The following is a 23,075-nucleotide window of genomic DNA, read 5'->3' on the forward strand; positions in this document are numbered from 1 at the left end:
CTTTATGTAAATTCATCAACTCAAATACAATATCTTTTGAGTCCTGGAAATTTTTTAAGTAATGGTAATGCTAAGTTGCACTTGTGGAGGAATATGGCAAGAATGCATTAGGAGGACAGTCTCTTCCCTTCAAGGCATGCCTCTTACACAAACTTTTAATGTAATTATTGCTTTTATGTATAACTCATAATGACTGGCAAATGATCGTGATTATAAGAGTAGAAGACCTCCTTGCAAATGTAAAGTGACTGATTTACAGATGAAAATGAAAGTTATAATGAAGATTGAAGGTGGGAAAAACTTTCTTCCATCTTCCATGAGCTTGGGCTAATTATCTCAACAGTGAACACAATTCTGAAGGACAGTGTCGTGCACCACAGATGGTGATACAAGCAAAGGCTCATTGTCCCTTTGAAGATGAAGGAAAGTACTGTAATTTTTTGCTAGCCATGCATGGTTCAGTAGATTTAAGGCTTTGGTGGTTTCTATAATGTTAAAGTAAGTGGTAAGTCTCTGCGTCATCAGAGGAAGTAAAGTGTTTTAGATATCTGGGAGTGGATCTGGCAGCAGATGGAACTATGGAAGCAGAAGTGAATCATAGGGTGGGGGAGGGGGCGAAAATCCTGGGAGCCTTGAAGAATGTTTGGAAGTCGAGAACATTATCTCGGAAAGCAAAAATGAGTATGTTTGAAGGAATAGTGGTTCCAACAATGTTGCATGGTTGCGAGGCGTGGGCTATGGATAGAGTTGTGTGCAGGAGGGTGGATGTGCTGGAAATGAGATGTTTGAGGACAATGTGTGGTGTGAGGTGGTTTGATCGAGTAAGTAATGTAAGGGTAAGAGAGATGTGTGGAAATAAAAAGAGCGTGGTTGAGAGAGCAGAAGAGGGTGTTTTGAAATGGTTTGGGCACATGGAGAGAATGAGTGAGAAAAGATTGAACAAGAGGATATATGTGTCGGAGGTGGAGGGAACGAGGAGAAGTGGGAGACCAAATTGGAGGTGGAAAGATGGAGTGAAAAAGATTTTGAGTGATCGGGGCCTGAACATGCAGGAGGGTGAAAGGAGGGCAAGGAATAGAGTGAATTGGATCGATGTGGTATACCGGGGTTGACGTGCTGTCAGTGGATTGAATCAGGGCATGTGAAGCATCTGGGGTAAACCATGGAAAGTTGTGTGGGGCCTGGATGTGGAAAGGGAGCTGTGGTTTCAGGCATTATTGCATGACAGCTAGAGACTGAGTGTGAATGAATGGGGCCTTTGTTGTCTTTTCCTTGCGCTACCTCGCACACATGAGGGGGGAGGGGGATGGTATTCCATGTGTGGCGAGGTGGCGATGGGAATGAGTAAAGGCAGACAGTGTGAATTGTGTGCATAGGTATATATGTATGTGTCTGTGTGTGTATATATATGTGTACATTGAGATGTATAGGTATGTATATTTGTGTGTGGACGTGTATGTATATACATGTGTATGGGGGTGGGTTGGGCCATTTCTTTCGTCTGTTTCCTTGCGCTACCTCGCAAACGCGGGAGACAGCGACAAAGCAAAATAAATAAATAAAAAATAATTTTTTATAGTGTAATAATTTTTCATGTTTCTTTTTTGTGGTTAGCAATTTCTTTCCCATATTTCTATTGCCCAGTGTGATGGAGTTTTAAGTGTAGTAGTTGTTGCAGTCTAGAGTTTAAGGGTACTGTAAGTGTTGAGGTGAGCAAGTACAATGCAGTGTGCGGCATACGATAGCAATAGAAAACAGACATCCATATAGTGCAGAGGAGGCTTAACTATTTTGGGTGATGGGATTTGGGGTGAATTTATATGGTTTTTCAACGTGGAAATTTCAGCTTACACATCGTTATCAGAAATATAACTCTTGTATAAGTCAAGCAGCCTCTGTAGTGAAAGTGGGCAAAGCTGAAAAAGTGGCCTGTGTGCAGATATTAGGAGATAGTGACTGTAGAATGATTCAGAGTGAGAGTACAGGAAATTAAGGCAGTGATAAAGGAGTGGCAGGTGTCTAAGAGTGGCAGTTTTTCAAGGTATATAGATAGACATTGGTTAAGTGTCCTGGTGAGATGTGTGGCAAGTGGACATACATAAAAGGGCTCTAATCACTTGGCTATCTTGTTGTAACTACACAAGCTCATCTTCAATTGGTTCATCTGATCAGATTCTCACAAATGTGTCTATTTTAACAGCACCTTCCCTCCAGCAGCCCTTTCTAATGTAAATTCTAGCACCTCAACAAAGCTAACCAGAATAACTTATGTAACTTCTTTTTTTACTTTCCATGGTTGAATTACTGTCTCTTATGTGGTGATGCTTCCATCTCCACCAAATGCATAGCAGAGGTTATTCTTGTGGAAATTGAAGCATTTATCCCCGCTTCCTCCAAGACAACCTCTTTTTCCAGTCTCATTCCAAGGCCATTCAGGCAAGGGATCAGGCTTATCGGACTTGGAAAACTCTCCTTCCTCTGACTTCCATTTAGCTTTTATCACAGCCCATAATCTTTGTAAGCATGTTATCCATCACGCAAAGCATTTCTTTATTCAAAGGAAGTGTGATAATCTCTTCATCATCCACTGATAGGTCTTTCTTGTCGTTAGCTAAGAGCATCTCTAACAGCTTATGTTGCTCTACCTTTCCTTCACTTTTCCGTTCTGACAGTACTATAACTGTCCCTCCCATAGGTAGCGCAATGCTCTTTGGTTCCCATTTCTCCTCAAGTTCCACCTTAGATGACTCTTAACATTCCTTCACCCTCAGATGCTCTTCTTATTAGTAATATGCCCCTCCCCATAATCCCTTTTCACACTCTACAAAAAGCACTTCTCTTAGGACACCAGCGAGGCTTATTGTCCTGATGGAATCAATCCCCATGTACTGAAAGAGTGTGCCTCTGAACTTAAGCTTGTGCTTGCTCATCTGCTTCATTTCTTTTTAAAAACCAAAACTATTTCTTGTCCTTAGAAGCATGCATTGCCACATCCCATCCCTATGAAGGGCAACCGTTCTGACCCCTCTAACTATCGTCCTACCGCTTTGACATGTACCATTTCCAAATTCTTTGAATCTCTCCCCTACTCCCATATCCAAAGACACCTCGAAACTCACAGCCTTCTCTCTGATCGTTAGTTTGGCCTCTGTACGGTGAGATTCACTGATGATTTTCTTTCTTGTCTTATTAATGTCTGGTCATCATCCCTAAAAGATTTTGAGGAGTCATGTGTAGTTGCCCTTTAACACATCCAAAACTTTTGACAGGGTATAACATAAGGGTCTCATCTCTAGGCTCCCCTCTTTGGGCTTCCCTTCCTTACTTTGCTCCTCACATCTAGCTTTCTCTTTGGCCAATCTATTTCTCTGGTTGTTGATGGATCAGCCTCCCTGCTTTTCTCCATCACCAGTGAGGTGCCTCAATGTTCTTTCCTGCCTCATACACTTTTTCTCCTTTTTTTCAATGATTTTTCTCTTCCACAAATAATCAAATGCACTCATACTCTGATGATTCAATACTGCATTCACCCACATCCTTCAAATCTGCTTCATCTTCTCTAATTTGATCTACATCTCATCTTGACTCAGCTCCCTCAATAAATTTGGATAGGATATCTCAATGGGGAAGACAAAATCTAATTAAGTGTAATGCCTCCAGGACCCCAGTTTCTTCCCATCTTTCTCGAAAGCTCACAACTGTTGTCTTTCCTTTAACAGTTCTGTAGTTCCTCCTCTTGACTCAGTGACCATACTTGGTATTACTGTAACATCCTCCTCTTCTTAGAAACTGTACATTACAGGAAGTCTGCCTCTATGAAACTGAATGTCCTATTTAGATGATGAAACTTCTTTTCTGATCAGTTGCTCTGTTTATACAAAGGATTGATTCATCCTTATATGGAGTACTGCTCTGACATCTGGGGTGGTTCTAGCTCTGCATCCTCACTTGACAGAGCCGAGTCGAAAGCGGTCTGAATTATGAATTCTCCCAGGCTAACTTCCAAGCATGACCCTCTTGTCCTACGCCGCAATGTTGGTTCACTTTCCCTCTTTTATAGATATTACTTTGGTTTTTGCTTCTGATAGCTGGCTGCTTATGTGCCCCTACCTAGGTAGACCAGACAATACTTGGTAAGCTGCTGCATCTTATGATTACTGTTGGCATTCAAGGATGGGCTGTTTTGAGAATTTCTTTCCCTACACTGCATAGCTTTAGAACTCTCTCCCTTCTCATGTCCTTCCCCATAACTGTGACCTGGCACATTTAAAAGATAGGTTTTGATTTCGTCCAAAATTCGTAAATATTTTTCCGTCTCTTTTTCCTTTTCATAACCCTCTCTATACTTTAGGTAAGGCCTGGGCTTGATGTGAACTTTTGTCTGTGACTGGAGAGAGAGAGGAAAAAAAAATATTGTTAGTGAAACACAAAAGGGAATAGCCATTTGAAAAGCATGTAATAGGCCTTTTGCATGCCAGTCTATCAATTCATAAAGGAATTTTCTTTCATAACTGCTCACATGATGATGGAATTTCCTGTCATTTAAGAGCAAAAGGGTGTTAGCTAGGAAAGGTCCATATTTGTAAGAATAAAGGTGGGCATGTTTGAAGGTATATCAGTCTTTACAGTTTTGAATGGATGAATCTTGGGCCGTGAGTGCAAAGGAAAGGAATAGGGTGGCTCTGCTGGATTTGGAATGCAGCCTAAACATGGACATGGGATAAACCACAGGGGTCAGGAATCCAGGCTGTGGAAATGAGTTACATGCAAGGAATATGTGGTATGACTTAATTGAATGAAGAAAGTAATGAGGTGGGAGTGTATTGAGAGATTTGGTATGGAAGGGAATGAATTGTGGAGTGGTAGAGTAAGTTTAACATAACACTTTGAGGTGGTTTGGGCATGTGGAAAGAATGCAAGGCGCGGGTTTTGCAAGGAGAGTATGATAGTACAATTAAAGGGGTTGGTTTGAGAAGAAGACCACCTGTGACATGGGGAAATAGTGGAAAAGTATTGGAGGGAGAGAAATGGGAAAAGAAAATATAGAATGGTGTATGCAAGGGAGGTATGTAAGGACAGGGATAGTTGGAGACTCTTTTGCCTTGGCCACACCCTTGATGGGAGTTCCTGGAGGGAACAGGCATCAGAGATATAGGTAATAGATAGATGGCAAAATCCTATTAATGGGTTGAAACATGTTTATAAAGTAGTCAGGCAAACAATGCTGGACTTGGCTGTTGACAGACTCTGGTATCTGCATTATACGCAACAGGTTGAGATTAGATGTGTATAAATGAGACCATTTATTCATCTATACCTGGTTCTACCTCCATAAGGCAGGAAATTCAATCAGGTTTAAGAATTTAAATAAACTATGTAAATTAATGCCATCAATATGCAATGAAATAATAAAGCAATTGTATAAAATTCTTTATGTATGAATACACAGGAAATGGAGAACATATCACCGACAGACATAGGAAACCAAGATAAGTTGTCAATGGAGTACATTTATACATTACCACAATCATTCAGTTAATAGACTGACTCTTCCACTGCTATCATGATCCTTGCCATGGATTTATATGCCTCAATAACTGTCTCAACTTCTTCCTATCAATGTCCAAAACATTCTACATGAGCTGTACATGTTAAAAATGTACCAGAGAACTTCAGTGGTATCAAGTAAACTGTCCATATCAGACACAGCAATAAGCACCATATGCAAGCACTGATATTCTCTATGGTCCTCCAAAGAACATTTAATAGTTATTAATATGCTGCAAAGTTTACTAAAACTTCTAAACAGTATTACACAGTACTGTCCTTCACAGATCACATAAAAAAAAATCAATACTATTCAGTTCTTCAAAGAAAAAAAAGTTGAAAAAATTTTATGGGTCAGTTCTCACTGGAAAATGTTAATGTACAGTCTTTCATTACAGCCAAATAATGCATCACCCTTAAACAAGTTAATTAAGCATGCCTAAACTGTACAGTGTCCTCAAAAAATCCTTGTTCGCATCCACATACATTTTCAAAAGCAATGTCATTAACATTGAGTACTTTGTCATCTCTTCTTTTTTCTTGATTACCATTTGAGGATGTCTGGTTATGGAATTGGCAAGGTCCCTGAAGTACTTTAGGTCCACTAGGTCTTAATCTCATAATGAGGTGAGGCACTGATGAGGTGTTGCAAAAAGAAGCCGACTTATCGTGCATTCTGAGTACCCACTGCAAATAGAAATCTCGCACACATCCACATTTTCTTGCTTCCAAGGAAGAATTCTAGCTTTCTCCTCCTTAGAAAGGCAAGAGACAATCATCTAGAAGTGCTTGTGGGAAAAATACAGCTAAAACTTTCCCTCAAGATAGTCTGAAGCACAATGAAACAGGTTGCTGGTGCTCACATCATTATATATACTGGTCTCAACAACCAAATGGATGATGATTTCACTGAGAGTCACATGCTTATATCTATTATGATCTTAAGCTGTGTATTTAATTTGAAAATATGGGGTGGACAGTTTTTTTTCCTTTTGCAGACACTGTACATTATCTCAAAAAAGATAACACTCATACTATATTTCCCTTGATAAAACCTGTAAACACTTTTGCCTTATAATGCACAGTCCACATTGTGCATGTAAGTCAAGGGCACATGCTGGGAAGAAGACAAAGCATACAACTGAATGATCACTTCCTTATTGAAGATGTCAAAACTTCCATTGCCTTGGTTGTTTCAAAGATAGCCGTTACCATTTCATTTTACTACAAGAATCAACATAAAGGGCCATGTTTCAAATATTTGTTTATAGATGCCACACACCTAAAAAATATAATGCTCTTTGCACCTATATATAACATATGTCAGTCATAAAATACTGTACCTGACCATTTTTGGCAGTCTCATATAGCACCATCTCCTGTTAAGCAATCCAACAGTCCTTGTGCATCCATTACGTGAAGAAGTGATACATTAAAAAGTTTTGCTGTGCTATGGCAGAGTCATCGTATGGAATACTTATCAGTTAGGAATCATGTCTTGCTTGTACCTTTGTGAGTGGGTGTGAGTTACTTTCTGTAAAGGATTTTTTACGTTTTTAAATGGAAAACAGCTCAACCAAAATTCTATTGTAAAAACTATCACTGCTAAAACCAATTAAAAGAATCATTTATAAAACTCATTAATGAAATTCATGAATGATGCCTGAAATGTAGCAATCAATACCAAAAAGTCAAAAGGCAATGTAATCATCTGCTATATCAGCCATAATAACACTGTTCTTTAATATACTGGATCAATCACACTGATTGTTCTAGTGTCAACATAATCTACATTTAACTTACTGGGATTCAACAAAAAAGAAAAATCTGAGAAATTATGACATGATTAATCAAACTGCATAAAGCAAGAAATCCTGACTTGCCTGCTTGATGAACTTTCATACTTGACACAATTTCTCCTAATTGTTTCCACAAGTTGAGGTCTATGTTGTATTCTACTTACGAACATGCACATTCAGATTTGGCTGTAACCACTTATATCTCCAGTTATATCAAATATCTTATCAGTATCACATGAGATTACTAACTTAATCTTGGTTACACATTAACCCGTATGACTCAGGAAACATTCAGTATGTCCTTGCTATAAATCAAGGATGCTGCACCTTAGAGGACATATAAGAAATCTCATCTACTAGATATCTAATGTTTGTTGGTAAAAATGTCCTGTTTACATAATTTGTTAGTGAGGTAATCATATTACTATCCAAAATCCAGTTGTGTGTCCTGGTGAAAAAGGCATAAAGGGTGATCTTGGCAATAAAACATGCATAATTTACTGGTGTACTGTGTCTTGAAAATGCCAAACAGGGGTATTGGGCAACAAGGCACTGAACACCCATTGATGAAACATGTCTTATTGAAGATATCATCCTACTCTCTCTTTATCCCTAAAATCCACAACCTCACTTAGGCTCAGTATATTGTACACAATGTGCTTGCTGCCTTGATTCCTATCAAATGTTGGGAGAACTGTCTCATATTTTGTAAACATTTTATCCATCAATATTGTAAACATAAAATCATGCATTTAGTTTTTAAATGTACACAACTGAAAGTAGGACATGAAACTCTTCAAAATGCCAAATCCATTCACCTGTATGTACAAACTGTATATCTATATCATATATGCTGTCTCCTGCACTGAAAACTAAATTAAGACCTTTATGAATGACAAAGATCATTCCTGTGGATCAAGACAATAACCTAGATGATCAAAATACATGCTCTACAACCAGATAAGATTGTGAGATGAGACCATAATGATGCCACCCTAAACATATAATAAGAGTGAAAGTCAACTCAATTACTGAGTGTCAGGCATCCAGCATGAGTTGCATCTTGTGAAGGTGAACAATACTATTGGGTCTGAATAAGACTCTGCAACAGCCATGCAGCTATAAAACATGAAATGATATTCAGCATATGAACAGAAAAGTATGCTTTCAGTGCACTCAAGGTATCTTCCACGTCAAGTAAGAATCCACAGCCATATTAGCTACTACTTCTCTTTACTATCCATCTCTGTTTCTTTTTTATGGTTGAAAGTGGCAAATGTTCCATACACACAGCAACAAGTACACTTCTTTGGCAAGCATTACAACCTGTGTCACTAGCTCTTCAACGCCTGAAGATGGCATGCTAAATGTCTGAGGATCTTGTATGTGCCAACTGCTGTGAATGAGGGAAACAACATACACAACATAAAAAGATGTACAGTATTTACACCTTCCTCTCATTCCTTCAGAAACCCTAATTTTTCAAATAAGTCATGTATATCTCATCAAGTTTTGTCATACAGACATGAGTTGATTTTAATTCTTTCCTATATACATTCTATTTTGAACCAATTCAATCAGGTAAAACCTAAACTACTGATCACAGGTTTAGCAACAATGAAATTGCTTATATTGTATAAAGGCAGCATCAAAACACATTTGTACAGCATAGATAAACAACCATGGATGCTTGAACTGATTGAACAGTTATGGTGGGCAAGAGATCCAAGTTATGTATAAAAGTATTGAGAACGAGCTGCAGTGGTCACAATATTCTTTATGTTCAATGGCTGGTTGAGATACAATACATATCTGCTTTCAGAATTGTAATAGAGTCCTTCTCAATGACATCATTCCATTCAATGCAAAAATTATAGTTTTTCCTACAAAATAGGACAATATGAATATGAAAATCAAGATTCACCTGTACATACATATATATTTGAATTATGACATGAAAATGTCACAATCCAACATACAAAGTATGCCCATAAATGCTCTTAGTGGATACTGTTCCAAACAAATCAGAAACATTGGGCACTGAAATATTTTCATAAGTGACAAAGTATAAAAAAAGTAAAAAAACAACAAAACAGAAGGAAAGAAAAAGGAATTCTATAGGTTAACAGATTATCCAAAATGCAGAGCTAGTTACAAAGTCTCCGTAACAATTTACTGCAATCTCCATCCTTTATCTCACTGGTTAAATAAGATTTATTTCATATAAATGTTAGTGTATCCTACAAAAGTTCTTCCCTAGATCTCCCATCATCTCCATAGAATCAGTGGATTTAACATGGGGCAACCATCAATATTGAACTTCTCAGGATCTATTGCAACTTGGCACGGAGTCGGTGATATGCAATTAATGTCACCAACGGGGCGCTGCTAACAGCTGGCTGGATTTCTTAACTATCACTTAAAACTAGAATCATTTCTTGTTAGCCTGAAGATGGTTTGGTGCATCAGCAAACATATATTTGAGACGGAAAGCTTCAGCCACCAAAAGGCTGATCTCACTGTCAGACCAGCTGGAGGTTGGCAAGTTCTGAAGTAGCAGCATAAGGCCCTGTGAAGAATATGTCAGTAGAAAATTTCATACAAGCAATAAAATGCTGCTGTGAAGGTAATGGATGAAAAAGTAAAGGGTCGAGTTTTGTAATTTGGGCAAGTAAAGAGAAAGAGCCAAGTGTTGTCACTTCCACAGGAAGAGAGAATGGAAATGGAAAGAATGACTAAAAAAGCATATTAGGGCAAAATGAGTTAGAACACGTGAAGAAAGATTAAAAGGTAACACTGGAGGAAATGTGAACATAAAGAAAATCTATCAAAGGATAATTATATAAGGGAATACTTTATACTCACTAATATGGTCCTGTCTCATATAGAGGAGCTACCTAATGTGTACAGCCCACTCACAACGAACATTGGGTTTGAATCCTTACAAATTCAACAAAATGAGCAACTACAACTTATAATATTTATTTAGCAATAAAATCTTTAAATTTACCATAGTCAAGAACATGTCCTGCTATTGATCAAGCAAAACATTTCTTGTCATTTATCAAATTAAAAAAATTCATTTATAGTATGGGAAAACCAACCTGATGGCATTTACTGGCTTCAAATTAAAAACTTCACTGTATCAACAGCAGAGTAAGAGTACTTTACATTATAATCCTCATGCAATTTACTTATATATCCCCAATGCAATGTGTAATCAGTGCCATCTCAAAATATTCATCAAATAAAAATCAAATTTGTCCATTACAGTGGATGGATAGTTGTGTCTGATACTGTTTATTTCTCTGACATATCTGAAAAACTTAATTAACAAGTAGGCAGTAGATGGTAAGCAGGGAACAACCAAACAGGTATGTTGCTAATACTACCTGTCTGGGTATTGGGAGGGTTAGTGACGCACATGTAGTGGGCCAGCAATTCAGCGGCTGTCATAATGCACTCCTTTGTATTACATAGGTGTCTTTTCTTTCTTCCTTACTACTAGCATTCTGTCCACAAACATGCAATCTCTCCTTGTCATTCATAACACTTAACAACACTTTTAACTCACACAGCTCATTCTTCATAACCAAGATTTTCATACAGTGAGCACTATGTGCTAGCCCTGCCTTTTAGCAAAATGGAAGTAGCAACAGTAGTAGGTAGGAGCATAAGGTGAAGACATTAGACAGAAGTAGCAGGTAGGAACATTAGGCAGGAGCATAAGGTAGTAGTAGTCAGCAGGAACATTAGGCAGCCTAAGCAAACTGTGCAACAGTTGCACTCTGCCAGTGGCCTGCTAAGGGTGAGGCACTAAACGCTAATAAGCCATTCTACAGTTCACTAGTTATGGAAACTATTGCTGTGGCCACCCCCTTGAGGGAGTTCCAGTTGGGAACAAGCATCAGAGATACAGATATAGATAAAATACCTTACTAACATACAACTGTAATAAAATCTTGCTCTGAAAAAAGAATGATTTTTCTAATCTATCTTTCTGTCATGATTTTTACTTGGATAGACTTTTCTGAGCTCACACTGAAAAAAAAGGAACACAATTACAACTCCCATCCAAATTCTGTTCTGGACAGCATATGTGAAAATCAAAAAATATCACAGCACAGTAGCATGAACTTTATTGTAAATAACTGAGTATTGGTAATAAGCCATTGCCAGGCTGCATAACAAAACTCTGCCAACATTTAGCATCACATCAGTTCATATCCTTCCTGCCTGATAGGGTGGTGAATAACATTTGCCCAAATGAAGTCTTGGTCTCCACTGTTTATATCATGGGATGCATCACTAGAAAAGGCCACTGCTCTTGTGACCTCTGTATATGTCCAGCCACTAAGGCATAAAACTAAGGCATGTACCTGGCTGCTGCTCCCCATGGTTTCAATTTGGAGGCAAGCCACGTGAGGATTTACTGTTATGATATCTCCTTTCCTTGAACTGCAAAGCTGTGGAATTCTCTTCATCTTTTCATCCTTCCCTCCTCTTATACCATTTCTACAGGTCTTGTGGCCTTGAACCCTAACGTTGAAATACTATCTATGTGTAGAACTTTATATGCAGTATCTGGGATACAAGTCTGGTCAATATTTATTTATTTATTTTATCGTACTTCAACGCCATCTCCTGCATCAGCGAGGTAGCGCAAGGAAACAGATGAGGAATAGCCCAACCCACCCACATACACATGTATACACATAAACGCCCATATACATACATATACATTTCAACTCCTTTCACCCTCCTGTATATTCAGGCCCCGATCACTCAAAATATTTTTCACTTCATCCTTCCACCTCCAATTTGGTCTCCTGCTTCTCCTTCTTCTGTCCACCTCTGACACATATATCCTCTTTGTCAATCTTTCCTCACTCATTCTCTCCATGTGTCAAAACCATTTCAATACACCGTCTTCTGTTCTCTCAATCACACTCTTTTTATTACCACACATCTCTCTTACCCTTTCATTACTTATTCAATCAAACCACCTCACACCACATACTGTCCTCAAGCATTTCATTTCCACCACATCCACCCTCCTCTGCACAGCCCTATCTATAGCCCATGTCTTGCAACCATATAAGATTGTTGGAACCACTATTCCTTCAAACATACCCATTTTTGCTCCGAGATAATGTTCTTGCCTTCCACACATTCTTCAATGCACCCAGAACCTTCACCCCTCCCCCATCCTGACACTCACTTCTGCTTCCATGGCTCCATCTGCTGCTAAGTCCACTCCCAGATATCTAAAACACTTCACTTCCTCATTTTTCTCCATTCAAACTTATTTATATTTTTATTTATTATACTTTGTCGCTGTCTCCCGCGTTTGCGAGGTAGCGCAAGGAAACAGACGAAAGAAATGGCCCAACCCACCCCCCCCATACACATGTATATACATACGTCCACACACGCAAATATACATACCTACACAGCTTTCCATGGTTTACCCCAGACGCTTCACATGCCTTGATTCAATCCACTGACAGCACGTCAACCCCTGTATACCACATCGCTCCAATTCACTCTATTCCTTGCCCTCCTTTCACCCTCCTGCATGTTCAGGCCCCGATCACACAAAATCCTTTTCACTCCATCTTTCCACCTCCAATTTGGTCTCCCTCTTCTCCTCGTTCCCTCCACCTCCGACACATATATCCTCTTGGTCAATCTTTCCTCACTCATTCTCTCCATGTGCCCAAACCATTTCAAAACACCCTCTTCTGCTCTCTCAACCACGCTCTTTTTATTTCCACACATCTCTCTTACCCTTACGTTACTTACTCGATCAAACCACCTCACACCACACATTGTCCTCAAACATCTCATTTCCAGCACATCCATCCTCCTGCGCACAACTCTATCCATAGCCCACGCCTCGCAACCATACAACATTGTTGGAACCACTATTCCTTCAAACATACCCATTTTTGCTTTCCGAGATAATGTTCTCGACTTCCACACATTTTTCAAGGCTCCCAAAATTTTCGCCCCCTCCCCCACCCTATGATCCACTTCCGCTTCCATGGTTCCATCCGCTGACAGATCCACTCCCAGATATCTAAAACACTTCACTTCCTCCAGTTTTTCTCCATTCAAACTTACCTCCCAATTAACTTGTCCCTCAACCCTACTGAACCTAATAACCTTGCTCTTATTTACATTTACTCTCAACTTTTTTCTTGCATGCACTTTACCAAACTCAGTCACCAACTTTTGCAGTTTCTCACCTGAATCAGCCACCAGTGCTGCATCATCAGCAAACAGCTGACTCACTTCCCAAGCCCCTCATCCAGAACAGAAGACTGCATACTTGCCCCTCTCTCCAAAACTCTTGCATTCACCTCCCTAACCATCCAATCCATGAACAAATTAAACAACCATGGAGACATCACGCACCTCTGCCGCTAACCGACATTCACTGGTCAATATCTTATCATAACGTCATGAGATGCAAACAAAATGAGGATGTTTAAGTACAATAAGGTATATAACAATGAGCACATATAAAGGCAACCCATTACACGTCTCTGCTTTGTAGCAAAAAGCATGAAGAATGATACTGATTATCCTACAACAGTCCTGATAATAAATGATATTCCACTGCTTGCTTGAAGAAGCATATGTGGCTAGTCAACCCTTTTTCTCGTTCAGTGACATTAATATAGACAGCATACATACATACATTTGGGTTGTATGACAGAGAATGTACACAACATGGTGCCTCACAAGTGTAATACTCCTTCCCCAAACAGTACAAATAGGTAATTATATGGTATGGGTAAACATGGCCCAATCAAGGCCTTCTCAGGTGAAAAGAATATAAATAAGAGAAAAAGAAAGCAGAAAGTAATCAGGGCTCTGCAGGCGTTAGGAGACCTAAGTCTTAATGATATAAACATTATAGTTAGAAGGAAAGACAGAAACATTATTCAAAGAAAGAAAGACCAAAGAAGGAAGAGCATTCCACAGCTTTGCTGTTTAAACAAAAGAGGAGTTATCATGATGGTCAATCCTCAATTGGCCATTCTCCAGAGTGAAGTTATGAGAAGTACCTGACGAATGCATGTCTTGAATCCAAGCCTTGATGGCGGTGACACAAGCAGGCAGCTCACAAGAGCAGTGAATAAAATAACACCCACAGAACAGAGAGAGGGCAGCAACACACTTGTGGACAGAAAGGTATGGTTGCTGAGATGAGTTCTGCTTGTAACATGTCAATTTCACGATCATTTGGAATATCAACATTCTAATATTTAGCTATAAAAACATACCTGAAAGTCTCTTTGGGCCATGAGATGCTGAGAGAAGTACTTTAGAAAGGCAGCACACACATATAAAACAAAATGGGAAAACCCATCGGGCTCAGCATGTAAGGTGTCCCACAGCCGCACAGTGCATGCCAATGGCATCTCCCGCATCAGTAAGTTGTTAAACCAGCGGAAGGAAAACTGGAGGTAGTCAATCTCATGTCTCTCAAGGTGTTGATGAAGACTGCCTGGGAGATAAAAGAAAGAACCCACATCAGATTCCGCAGTGTGCCGTGTATTTGGTGTGAAATGACGTCTGTCATACCCATGCCTTTTTTTGTGTCACTTGATAAAACACTTGTTATTTCTATTTCTTTGTCATGATGCACAGAAACCTGCCTTGATGTCTATTACTGCAATGTAGTGTATTTTCTCTTGTAAGAGTATCATCATATCCATCATTACAGCAGATTCATGTAAGTTACATTATTGCAATAACATAAATTACATCTGTCAGGACATCAGTTTCTGCTATCATGATATGAGCAGCAAAGCTTATATCATAAAAAATATAACTAAGCTACTAAAAAAGTGACCTCTGAAATTTGGAACTCTATAGGTCAAAAGCTTTAAAATCTGAATAATTTGGGGCTCCAGAACCTAGTAAACCGTCCAGAATTAAAACTGCCTTTAAATAAAGTTCAGAGCAAGCTAAGGTAGCTGACAATTATGCCACTCTTGAGTCCAGGCACTGTCTGCACCCATCTAGCAGCCATCTTGTTTATTAGGATAATACCTAACTATAGCTGTATGCTCTTATTAAGGAAGTGTCCTATGTAATTTGCTTTATTTAACCCTCATTATGGCTTCCACTTAAAAAAAGCAATTAATGATGCCTAAAAGGAATTCAGTGGTAAGAAGCATGTGCAGAAATTCTTTACAATAAAAGAAGAATTTACAGAAGGGTCTGTCATGCATCATCTATGCAAAATGCGTAGTGTTGAAAATTTCACCAATCATGACCTAAAACAAGAAATAATATAAAATCTTTATGTTTTATGCTGAAAGTGGTACAAGGGCATTAAGCAAAATTGGTGGATTATGGTATGATGAATGAATGGTTTCTGGCTTGCCACTATGAAATGTTCCAGTGTCCCACCCAGTGCTTACTATACATGCTAATGAACCATAAAGCATTAAATGTAAGTCAAGAGTGTTCATACTTACAAGGCTAGTTACATAAACTTAAGAACAGACAAGGGATCCACATGTTAACAGCTCAAAGAGAGAAATTTTCTACTAACCATGAAATAGAACACTTATTTTACTGATATGTGCTTTTACACATTACTTTTGAAATCTTTTCATAATTTTTTCATACGTTTTCAAGAGAAGTAGGTATGAAACAATTACAGGACACCAAGCCTTCACTAGTATCACCAGGAGCCTTTGCTGTACACAACATTAAATCTGGTCTTCCATCCAAAAAGTTAGTAATTTTTCCATTTCAAAGATAGCACTAGCTTGCTTCTAGGTTATGTAAGTTGATAATGTGTTCAGTATCCTTCAAAGTTATGATCACAGTTGGGGTCATCCCAAGCTCACACAAGATGAATGACAGTGTTTGCCTGCCTTCATGCTTCTTTATAATTTTCATTTTCACCTCTAAATCAATCACTTCATGTTTGTGAGGAGGGCCTCAATTCTTTTCATCACATAGTCATTTCCCAGTCATTACTAGTTTGAAATAAGAGCAATATTTACACTAAAATTCACTGAAAGTTTTGAAACAATGGGGCAGAGAAGTACACAGAAACACTGCAACAGTGTCACTGTTTATGTAAGATACATGCCTTGGAGAAGAGGTTGCCTGCCTAATGCATCGCTCTGCCATACTCCTATGTGTGTTCTCGTAGCATTCCCACTGCAAAATTTTCTGTCTTGAAAAATATTGTATTTGTTTTATGGGAGAATTTGCATACAGTCAGGTTTCCATAAGTCAAGTCTTCTGTAAATAGGGGAGCCTCTGTATACTCAACTGGCTCATACCTCTGTAATTTGAGTATTCACTTTTGTCCCCCTTGCCTTTATAAAATGGTACTGAACAGACATTCTGCTAGCTCTCAGGCACCCCAACTTGAGTTATACATATACTAAAAATCCTGACTAACCAACCAATAACACTCTCACCCCCATTCTCAAGAAATTCAAGTGCAATCCTATCCACTTTACTACACTTCAACTTATGCTTAGCTTTCATCACCTCTTCTCATTCACCATGACTCTTGGTCTGCATATCTCCACATTCTAAACACCCCCTGTCTGCCACCCTATCATCTAATGCACGAAGGTCTTCAAAGTATTCACTCCATCTCTTTTTCTTTATCTCTTCATTGCCTGTTAATACTACCACATCTGCTCCTCTTACTGATGCTCCCATTTATTCTCTTTTTGTTCCCTTCTTCTCCTCATGCCATCCACCTCCTTGTTTTCCTTGAAGTCTGCCAAAACTCTCTCACACCATCCTTCATCTGCCCTCTTTTTCAGCCCCTGCACCTTCCCCTTGACCTTTTTGCTGCTTTCCCTTGTACATCTTCCAGTCACTCACACCCATTCCTTATACATATCACACATGTACCTCTTCTCTTTCACTAACTACTTAACTTCCTTATCCCACCACTTGCTACCCTTTCTCAAACACACATATCTCACCCTCCCGAAAGTCAAGAACTTCACTGGAACATGTATGCAGTGCTTCCCTATATACATTTCACTGCACATCCACTCCACACATTACTTTTGCCATCCTCTACCCAATTTCTCTACTTTATATCTGACAAAAAAATTAAAAAATGAGGATAGATCAACATAGCACAATGAATCCGGTTTTACAGTAAAGAGGGTGAATGTATTGGGGATGAAATACCTCAGATTAATAAGTTGTTGTGGGGCTGGTTGATTTTGTAAGGAATGACAGTGTAAGCGAGAGGTGTGGTAATAATTGCAGCCTGATTGAAAAGAGACCCAAGTGTGATAAAACGGTCTGAACTTATCAAGAAGATAAGCAAAGAGTGACTGATTAAGGGAATCTATATGTCAGACTAGGAGTATGAGGCCAAATTGGAGATGAAAGGATGGAGTAAGGGATGACTTGGGGTATCAAAGCCTAAACATTCAGCACAGTGAATGGTATGCTTCAAAATTAACAGAACTGTTGTGGTATATATATGACAAATGTGCTGACAGTGGTATAAATAAGAGCATATGAAGCAGTCAAAGTAAACTATTCAGTCAGTGGGGCTTGGGTGTGGGCATTAGGACCAGGTTAAATGCATAATACATGGTAGCCTAAGAATGTACATGAGCAAATGATGCCACCGTTTCTGTTTCTAGTGCAACCTTGCTAAGATAGAAATGACAACTACATGCAAAAAAGAATGCCTGTTTAACTTACTTAAATAAAAAATGGTAATTGGTTTGGGTAAGCTGGTGGGTAGAAAGGTGTCTGTTGGTGACTTGGTACAAAGCTGAGAAAGTTTGCGGGGAGGAGGTAAGTGCGAACGAGGTCATGCAGCCATTGTGAATAATTCTTCAGGAACATTTTACAGAGAAACTTGAATATGGATCAGATAAATTGATTACTCTACTGTTTATCACAGATGTTTTATCTCAAAGTTACACCATAGCTGCACGAGGAATTTTATACTTACTTGTATTTATGTAGTATGGATATTGTATAAAGCAATCTCTGATCCATAATTATACAACTCAAGCTGAATCTAAATATGTTCTCAATAAAAGAAATAACATCCTCCTGATTAGAAGAAAGAACAATTTTCTCTTTGAGGTGAAAAACTGAACTTGTCAGGAGCTACCAAGACAACAAATTTTTTTTTTTTTTTTTTTGCTTTGTCGCTGTCTCCCGCGTTTGCGAGGTAGCGCAAGGAAACAGACGAAAGAAATGGCCCAACCCACCCCCATACACATGTACATACATACGTCCACACACGCAAATATACATACCTACACAGCTTTCCATGGTTTACCCCAGACGCTTCACATGCCCCGATGCAATCCACTGACAGCACGTCAACCCCGGTATACCACATCGCTCCAATTCACTCTATTCCTTGCCCTCCTTTCACCCTCCTGCATGTTCAGGCCCCGATCACACAAAATCTTTTTCACTCCATCTTTCCACCTCCAATTTGGTCTCCCTCTTCTCCTCGTTCCCTCCACCTCCGACACATATATCCTCTTGGTCAATCTTTCCTCACTCATTCTCTCCATGCACCCAAACCATTTCAAAACACCCTCTTCTGCTCTCTCAACCACGCTCTTTTTATTTCCACACATCTCTCTTACCCTTACGTTACTTACTCGATCAAACCACCTCACACCACACATTGTCCTCAAACATCTCATTTCCAGCACATCCATCCTCCTGCGCACAACTCCATCCATAGCCCACGCCTCGCAACCATACAACATTGTTGGAACCACTATTCCTTCAAACATACCCATTTTTGCTTTCCGAGATAATGTTCTCGACTTCCACACATTCTTCAAGGCTCCCAGAATTTTCGCCCCCTCCCCCACCCTATGATCCACTTCCGCTTCCATGGTTCCATCCGCTGCCAGATCCACTCCCAGATATCTAAAACACTTCACTTCCTCCAGTTTTTCTCCATTCAAACTCACCTCCCAATTGACTTGACCCTCAACCCTACTGTACCTAATAACCTTGCTCTTATTCACATTTACTCTTAACTTTCTTCTTTCACACACTTTACCAAACTCAGTCACCAGCTTCTGCAGTTTCTCACATGAATCAGCCACCAGCGCTGTATCATCAGCGAACAAAAACTGACTCACTTCCCAAGCTCTCTCATCCCTAACAGACTTCATACTTGCCCCTCTTTCCAAAACTCTTGCATTCACCTCCCTAACAACCCCATCCATAAAGAAATTAAACAACCATGGAGACATCACACACCCCTGCCACAAACCTACATTCACTGAGAACCAATCACTTTCCTCTCTTCCTACACGTACACATGCCTTACATCCTCAATAAAAACTTTTCACTGCTTCTAACAACTTGCCTCCCACACCATATATTCTTAATACCTTCCACAGAGCATCTCTATCAACTCTATCTTATGCCTTCTCCAGATCCATAAATGCTACATACAAATCCATTTGCTTCTCTAAGTATTTCTCACATACATTCTTCAAAGCAAACACCTGATCCACACATCCTCTACCACTTCTGAAACCACACTGCTCTTCCCCAATCTGATGCTCTGTACATGCCTTCACCCTCTCAATCAATACCCTCCCATATAATTTACCAGGAATACTCAACAAACTTATACCTCTGTAATTTGAGCACTCACTCTTATCCCCTTTGCCTTTGTACAATGGCACTATGCACGCATTCTGCCAATCCTCAGGCACCTCACCGTGAGTCATACATACATTAAATAACCTTACCAACCAGTCAACAATACAGTCACCCCCTTTTTTAATAAATTCCACTGCAATACCATCCAAACCTGCGGCCTTGCCGGCTTTCATCTTCCGCAAAGCTTTTACTACCTCTTCTCAGTTTACCAAATCATTTTCCCTAACCCTCTCACTTTCCACACCACCTCGACCAAAACACCCTATATCTGCCACTCTATCATCAAACACATTCAACAAACCTTCAAAATACTCACTCCATCTCCTTCTCACATCACCACTACTTGTTATCACCTCCCCATTTGCGCCCTTCACTGAAGTTCCCATTTGCTCCCTTGTCTTACGCACTTTATTTACCTCCTTCCAGAACATCTTTTTATTCTCCCTAAAATTTAATGATACTCTCTCACCCCAACTCTCATTTGCCCTTTTTTTCACCTCTCGCACCTTTCTCTTGACCTCCTGTCTCTTTCTTTTATACGTCTCCCACTCAACTGCATTTTTTCCCTGCAAAAATCGTCCAAATGCCTCTCTCTTCTCTTTCACTAATACTCTTACTTCTTCATCCCACCACTCACTACCCTTTCTAATCAACCCACCTCCCACTCTTCTCATGCCACAAGCATCTTTTGTGCAAACCATCACTGATTCCCTAAATACATCCCATTCCTCCCCCACTCCCCTTACTTCCATTGTTCTCACCTTTTTCCATTCTGTACTCAGTCTCTCCTGGCACTTCCTCACACACGTCTCCTTCCCAAACTCACTTACTCTCACCACCCTCTTCACCCCAACATTCACTCTTTTTTTCTGAAAACCCATACAAATCTTCACCTTAGCCTCCACAAGATAATGATCAGACATCCCTCCAGTTGCACCTCTCAGCACATTAACATCCAAAAGTCTCTCTTTCGCACGCCTGTCAATTAACACGTAATCCAATAACGCTCTCTGGCCATCTCTCCTACTTACATAAGTATACTTATGTATATCTCGCTTTTTAAACCAGGTATTCCCAATCATCAGTCTTTTTTCAGCACATAAATCTACAAGCTCTTCACCATTTCCATTTACAACACTGAACACCCCATGTATACCAATTATTCCCTCAACTGCCACATTACTCACCTTTGCATTCAAATCACCCATCACTATAACCCTGTCTCGTGCATCAAAACCACTAACACACTCATTCAGCTGCTTCCAAAACACTTGCCTCTCATGATCTTTCTTCTCATGCCCAGGTGCATATGCACCAATAATCACCCATCTCTCTCCATCATCTTTCAGTTTTACCCATATCAATCGAGAATTTACTTTCTTACATTCTATCACGTACTCCCACAACTCCTGTTTCAGGAGTACTGCTACTCCTTCCCTTGCTCTTGTCCTCTCACTAACCCCTGACTTTACTCCCAAGACATTCCCAAACCACTCTTCCCCTTCACCCTTGAGCTTCGTTTCACTCAGAGCCAAAACAAAAATGTGTATCTGAAAATGACAATGCCAAGCCCAACATCCACCCTTAACCAATAATTTGTCCTTGTTAAAACTACCCAATGCAGCCCCTTGCACAAACTGTTAATTAACTTTTAAATTACTCAACAAAGAAATACTTACAATCAATTCTCTTCATCAATTCACCAAGTTGTTGAACCTTGGTCTGTATCCCTGGTTGGGCAAAGGTGTAATTATCCTGAATGCCATCAAGAAGCTTGGACATGCACCAAAAACTGTCAGCCTCCACCACTGCTCGGTCCTCCTCTGATACTTGCTCAACATCATATGTATCCAAGTTCTCTTCTGTAGCATAAAAACTTGCATGAGACTCCACAGAAGTTTTTGCCTGAATTCACATAATTTACTTATTATGATTCATGACTGTACAAATGAATTAAAAGGTTCTGCAGTTAGGTATTTAGAATGCAGAGTTTTGTTTGATAAGAAAACTGCTTCACCTGCATGTCGATCAAACGAACACGAAAAAAAGTGCTAGTGTGTAGAGTCAATTTCTCTGGGAAAGATCTAGCCATAAATGAATAGATGTATATATATATAACATCAGTAAATAACTGTACAGTACAATGCCTTTAATTCAGTGATCTGTGGTCTGAAAACTTCTGTAATTTGGAAAACAAACAAAGTTTGAGTTTGAAAACCTTCTATGGTTTGGAAAATTGCCCCCTGCCATCAGGTACTGTGGTTATTTGGGTACTCTTGGGTACTCCAAGGTTGGCTAATGTACCTAGTGAACATATCTGTATACATTTTTACAAGAGGTGAAAAAGAGGGCAAATGAGAGTTGGGTTGAAAGAGTATCATTAAATTTTAGGGAGAATAAAGAGATAGGGGAGAAAGAATACTTCCTATGCATTCCTCACATGTCGTAGAAGGCAACTAAAGGGGACGGGAGCAGAGGGCCAGAAACCCTCCCCTCCTTGTATTTTAACTTTCTAAAAGGGGAAACAGAAGAAGGAGTCACGTGGGGAGTGCTCATCCTCCTCGAAGGCTCAGATTGGGGTGTCTAAATGTGTGTGGATGTAACCAAGATGAGATAAAAGGAGAGATAGGTAGTATGTTTGAGGAAAGGAACCTGGATGCTTTGGCTCTGAGTGAAACGAAGCTCAAAGGGAAGAGTGGTTTGGGAATGTCTTGGGAGTAAAGTCAGGGGTTAGTGAGAGGACAAGAGCAAGGGAAGGAGTAGCACTACTCCTGAAACAGGAGTTGTGGGAGTATGTGATAGTGTGTAAGAAAGTAAATTCTAGATTGATATGGGTAAAACTGAAAGCTGATGGAGAGAGATGGGTGAATATTGGTGCATATGCACCTGGGCATGAGAAGAAAGATCAAGAGAGGCAAGTGTTTTGGGAGCAGCTGAATGAGTGTGTTAGTGGTTTTGATGCACAAGACCGGGTTATGGTGATGGGTAATTTGAATGCAAAGGTGAGTAATGTGGCAGTTGAGGGAATAATTGGTATACATGGGGTGTTCA

At 39.6% G+C, this 23,075-nt stretch overlaps 1 protein-coding gene across 2 annotated transcripts in view; it reads right to left on the bottom strand.

Annotated features, from left to right (window-relative positions):
- Positions 1-5,417: 5,417 nt before the first annotated feature.
- The window catches only part of Tbc1d22 (TBC1 domain family member 22), a 78,358-nt gene continuing 60,700 nt past the window's right edge, over positions 5,418-23,075 (bottom strand). Inside the window, exons 9-11 of one of the 2 annotated variants that reach the window (XM_071657909.1) lie at positions 21,704-21,886; positions 14,642-14,865; positions 5,418-9,915 (exon numbers count right to left, since the gene is read on the bottom strand). In XM_071657909.1, the coding sequence (XP_071514010.1) occupies positions 9,778-9,915; positions 14,642-14,865; positions 21,704-21,886 (545 nt within the window). In that variant the 3' untranslated portion in view covers positions 5,418-9,777. The remainder of the gene's footprint in view (positions 9,916-14,641; positions 14,866-21,703; positions 21,887-23,075) is intronic. The other variant, XM_071657910.1, reaches the window with a different exon arrangement.

The sequence above is a fragment of the Panulirus ornatus genome, chromosome 65 (assembly GCF_036320965.1).
Source record: "Panulirus ornatus isolate Po-2019 chromosome 65, ASM3632096v1, whole genome shotgun sequence".
In the NCBI taxonomy this organism is placed as follows: Eukaryota; Metazoa; Arthropoda; class Malacostraca; order Decapoda; family Palinuridae; genus Panulirus; species Panulirus ornatus.